The 5,000-nt window shown below is 37.4% G+C and overlaps 1 protein-coding gene across 1 annotated transcript in view; it reads right to left on the bottom strand.

Annotated features, from left to right (window-relative positions):
• The window catches only part of LOC138003802 (tyrosine kinase receptor Cad96Ca-like), a 24,007-nt gene that overhangs the window by 18,884 nt on the left and 123 nt on the right, over positions 1 to 5,000 (bottom strand). The window contains exons 1-5 of the mRNA XM_068850045.1: positions 4,614 to 5,000; positions 3,494 to 3,610; positions 2,174 to 2,358; positions 1,108 to 1,227; positions 931 to 1,007 (exon numbers count right to left, since the gene is read on the bottom strand). The exon at positions 4,614 to 5,000 is cut by the window's right edge and continues 123 nt beyond it. Of these exons, the coding sequence (XP_068706146.1) occupies positions 931 to 1,007; positions 1,108 to 1,227; positions 2,174 to 2,358; positions 3,494 to 3,610; positions 4,614 to 4,779 (665 nt within the window). The 5' untranslated portion in view covers positions 4,780 to 5,000. The remainder of the gene's footprint in view (positions 1 to 930; positions 1,008 to 1,107; positions 1,228 to 2,173; positions 2,359 to 3,493; positions 3,611 to 4,613) is intronic.

Below are 5,000 nucleotides of genomic sequence, written 5' to 3'. Positions count from 1 at the left end.
ACAAGGAATTAAGGACCGAACAAGAACGATGCAAAAGTCGGCACTCCTCGGATCGGCACATATCCTCAGAAAAATGCTGGAAGTCTGAGGTCTCGGGATGAGACTTGACTGGATATTTCTCCCCAGGAAAAAACCCTGTGCTCAATTCTACATAATAATAATAATAATAATAATAATAATAATAATAATAATAATAATAATAATAATAATAATAATAATAATATAGGTGAAATAAGACTAATGAAGATGAAGATGATTCAACGGTACTCCATTAAAATTACAAACACTTAAGATATACAGACGACTGCTAGCTTTCGATAGGATATTATCTAGATGTAAATCCCAGTTACTGTAGACACGGATCGGACTGAAATGTTACACCCAGCAACTTCAGACTGGGTTTTCTATCTATAAAAGTCAGAGGAACTGGTAAAGCCTTAGTGGGTTTGCCTTTTAGAAGTATCTTACACGTTTTCTTGAAGTTTAGTTGCATGCGATTAACAGTTGCCCATTCAACAATAGATAAATCATTAAATCATCAGCAAATTTTACAAGCGAATTTTGATTCGGGGCGATGACCTTGATATCACTGACTATGATAGAAAGCAATATATGGCCTAATACAGTGCCCTGGTGGACACCTCTATTAATGTTTAAATGATTCGTAACAACACCATCAACAACAACTCTTTGTTTTCTCCTTGTCAAAAAACTAATAATCCAGGCATCATGTGTAGGTTGAGTTTGTTGATTCTCTACTATTCACAGAGAGGTTTTTCTCCAGACATTCCGGTTTTCCCTGGCTCTCCTCAAAAACCAACATTTGACTTGATATGCCTTGATTGTTGATTTCAGTCTACAGTGATACAATTGTGTCTTAGGCACTAAATACATCAAAAGTCTGGAAATTTAATCGTCAAAAGCACATACACATCACTTTTGCTTGACAGATTTGCAGGATCTCCAAAGAGTATCTCAGGTGCCGTCCACTTTATTGGCATACAGCCCTAGGGAGAAAACAGCATTGCATTTTAGTGTTAAAAACAGAACGTCAAAGAGGTACACAGAGAACAAAGTGAACGGGAATCCATCAATAATGTAACCCACCTTTTTGGCATTGCCATGTCCATATTTAAAGTTCTGGTAAGCTAACCCAAAATCAGTGACCTTGCACACACGGTTTTGATCAAGAAGTACATTTCGTGCTGCAAGATCACGGTGAATAATCTACAAAAAGCAAATAATCAACGTTAGTCATGCTCGCGTATAGGGTAATATGTTCTGTAATCCCACCTGTAGTGAAGAGGTGCGATTTGCATTTCCCTATCAACAAGAGGGCTGCAAGCGGGTCCAAAGTTAAAGCTTACTCGAAATGACTCAGAGGAAGTTAGTTAGTAGGTATTATTATACATTGGTGTCACAAGCTCGATTTTGATTGGCTATAAGCATGCTGCTAATTCTTGCTTGCTCTGTTTCTCCTACGTCATACCTATTGACAATAGATTTTATATACGTAGAATTGACGTCATACACAGAGACAATAGTTTTATGCATGCAGAGAAGAGGAAAGAAACTTTGCCAACCGCAGAAACTTTCTTTGATTTACCGCTCATCCAAAGAAATGGATGAGTCAGTCCTCTTGTCTTTAAAAATAATGCAACTCAGGAATATGTATTTTGCAGTTTGTAGTTTGTTGCAGCACAAACTTTGGCCTTGATAATTATCGCTATCATGGGAAAACCGCTATCATGGGAAAACCGAATCCAATAATTGTTAATTAACTAATATGATTAGAAAATAACGTAGCCAATGTTCCCCGATTACTGACTTAAAAAGATGACTGTTGAATTATCATGACGACCACGGCGGGGGTAGATCACACTATGTAATATCAAGGCATAGGTCGGTGCATGGTTCTCCAGCGTTATCCCAATGTAGAAAACCCAGTGTTTAAAGCCCGCGCTTGTACGTGTCACCTACAGCAATCCATTGGTTTTCGATATAAGAATATTATAGCAAAATGATCACACATTTTTGTCTACATAATGTCAAACACTACAAGGAGTAAGCATATCGCATGATGCATTTCGTAGATACAATCTTAATCTGTGAAAGATTACAATAAGCAACAATAGTATCATATCGTATGCCATGCTTGTTTCGTGTCACATACCCCTCTGGATGTCAGGAACACCATTCCAGTAGCAATCTGGTTTGAAAATGACATTAGGTCATAGGTCTTCAGTGGCGCTACTGCTAGTTTTCCGCAATAATGTTTGTCGAAAATTCCACGGCTTTTTCTCAGGTATCCCAGAAGATCCCCACAGGGTAAGTACTCCATGATCAAAATTGGCTGTACTGTAAAGGTTACACAGAGTTTGGACAACTTCTATAATGCTGCATTCAAACTATTAGCTTCTCGGAAAGGTGGATATGGGCTGTATCATTATTACGTTTAGACGCTTTTAAGAAGTAAACAAATAAAGCAGTATTTGCGTGGCTCTGTGTTGGAAGATCACAGTTTAGCCAACCACCTTTGTCAGCATCGCATATTAGCGGCTCACCTTCGATGAGCAGAGGGGATGAGAATGAAGAAAAGGGCGACTATCTACACATTCCACAAGTAAAAGGTCATGTTACCCAAGAATGAATGTAAAAGTGAGAAAAAAAGACATGAATTAAATAATAACTAAAAAAAAACATTAATCAGCGTTACTCATAATCTCCACATATTTGTGAAGAACTTTCTATGATGAAAAAAAAAATAAAAATACTAAGGGCTGGATTTTTAATATGACGAAAGTATAGTGAGTAAGAGATGATTAAAAATTTGTAACATATTTTTAAAGATAAAATATACAATTGTCATGCAAAATGTACAATTCCGTTAAATTGTTTATCTCTCCCTGGTGGTCTTTACAGCCTGAGCCAGTTTCTTGCACAAAAGAATAAATTAATAATAATAATTGCAAATAAAAATAAATAAATAAACCAAAGCCTCAAAAACTTTCTTGTATGAAGAAGCTCCACGTGGGTTCTCTTTAGAAGTGTGAAATCAGGCACGTGACCGTTTTAGATAGCCAACCATTCGCATTTTTATTAAAACTATCAGCTTCAAGGGTTTGCATTTCAGATTAAAAAACAAAGTTCATATCTTTTGCCATTATTCCATGGCATTGCTTTGATGATTCACCTATTTTGAAAATTGTTCTGTTTTTCTGTTTCTTGACCTTATGCCATGCAATTGTTGGAAATGAACTTGACGTTAAGAGGGTTTAATTTGTTCTTGGGAAATGTGGTGAAAACGGCCATTATCTCGTTACTCGTGTAACACGCCAAAAATGGGCTAGAATTACCCAAACAATTTGCTTAAATAGACAAATTTAGCCCTGAATATCATCGATTGATAAGGTTTTCACTAGCGGTCTTTTGTTATTGCTGCAAATTTCTCACAGCTGTTTCTACAGTTTAGCAGTTGCAATAAGATCCTTACTTTGGGTGGTGACACAGCCAATGAATTGAACAATATTCGGCTGAGGGCTGTCTCCAATAAGTTTGCCCAACCCGATTTCTCTCATCAGAGCGACTTTTCCTTCATCTCCAGATGTGGCTACAATAAATGACACCAGGGCACAATAAGATTGGACACATGACTTGTTGAGGTGTTTCATGTATTTCTACCTCCTCAACTGAACTATTAATAACACGGTTGTTTTCATTTCCCAGACTTGTCTTTGTCTCATTTTCTTTACGTCATGAAGCATTGTGATAAAAGTAAGTCCATCTTTTTAATGCCGGTAGTTCATTCGCATAGGAGGCTGATATCAATGGAAGCCGATGGTGCGCTTCTTACTCCATTTTACAGATAATTTGAGCTACAGCTACACAAGTTAAAGGAAGGTGTTAAAACATGCAGACTTTTAAGTCGCTGAGAATCGAAGTTGTGACGTTTGGCTGTCAAAGAAGCGCACCAGTCAATTAAGCTACCCCTGCTCCTGATTCAGTGTTTGGGGCTCCAACGCTTAGGGAGAATCGAATATGCTTGATCGATTCAAATCTCTACTATGTCAACCAGTCGGGGGTATTTAACCATCTTATACGGTATTCAATTTTAAACTGCAATTTAGCAATGGAAAATAGGCTCTATAAATGGTTAAAAGCATTATTTATTTATGAATTTTATGAGGAACTTTATCCCTTAATGTGCAGCGAGGGTAAAAATCTGGTGTATTTGAGGCAAGACGTCGCCATGGAAGCTTGAAATAAAAGTTAAAGAACTAAATATCTTTTTACACTTGCAATGAAGGATTAGGAACCTGTTAGGAGAAGGTGATCTATTTTGGTAATCTCCGCATTTGTTTCAAGGTTAAGATAAAGGTGGGTAGATTATGAAAGAGTTGATTGAGAATTGATGATTTTTGCTGCACCTTTTCATAAAACATAGTAATGGAGATTTGTTTTTCTTTCTGTTACGACACATTTTTATCGTGCATGTTGAACGAGGCTTTGTAAGATTCTACGTGACAGGCAGTTCATTAAAGCACTTGTAATACCTCTTTAACTGAAAGGTATCCGATGGAAACTATAAATTAACAAAGCCGAATCGTACTTACGAGAAAAGCACTTTGCTGCAACAAAACGTATGCCTGGTTTTCCATTTTCACGACTCAAGGTTGCTCGCCAAACTGTTCCAAATGCTCCTGAACCAATGACCTCCTCAAGTGCAATCTGGCGACGTGCTATTTCCCATGAGTCCACTTCAACATTCAACACCTCCATTTCATGTTCTTCCTCGTCACCTCGTGATCTTTAATCCAGAAATGTTGAGTGTTAGTTCTCTCATTTTCCAATGGTGGGTTGGTTGCCGCTCGCCAAAACTGTTTTTCATTTTGTCACTGCAAGTTTCCAAAAGCGTAATTGGTTTGGTTATTTGATGCAGGAGGTCAAGAGAATTCAAAATGACGTTCTGAATTGCAGAAGCAATGATGTTGGTGTATGAT

Source organism: Montipora foliosa, chromosome 5 (genome assembly GCF_036669935.1).
Source record: "Montipora foliosa isolate CH-2021 chromosome 5, ASM3666993v2, whole genome shotgun sequence".
Taxonomy (NCBI): domain Eukaryota; kingdom Metazoa; phylum Cnidaria; class Anthozoa; order Scleractinia; family Acroporidae; genus Montipora; species Montipora foliosa.
Note: the sequence above shows the minus strand (reverse complement) of the source record. Positions and strands in the feature narration are given on the sequence as shown.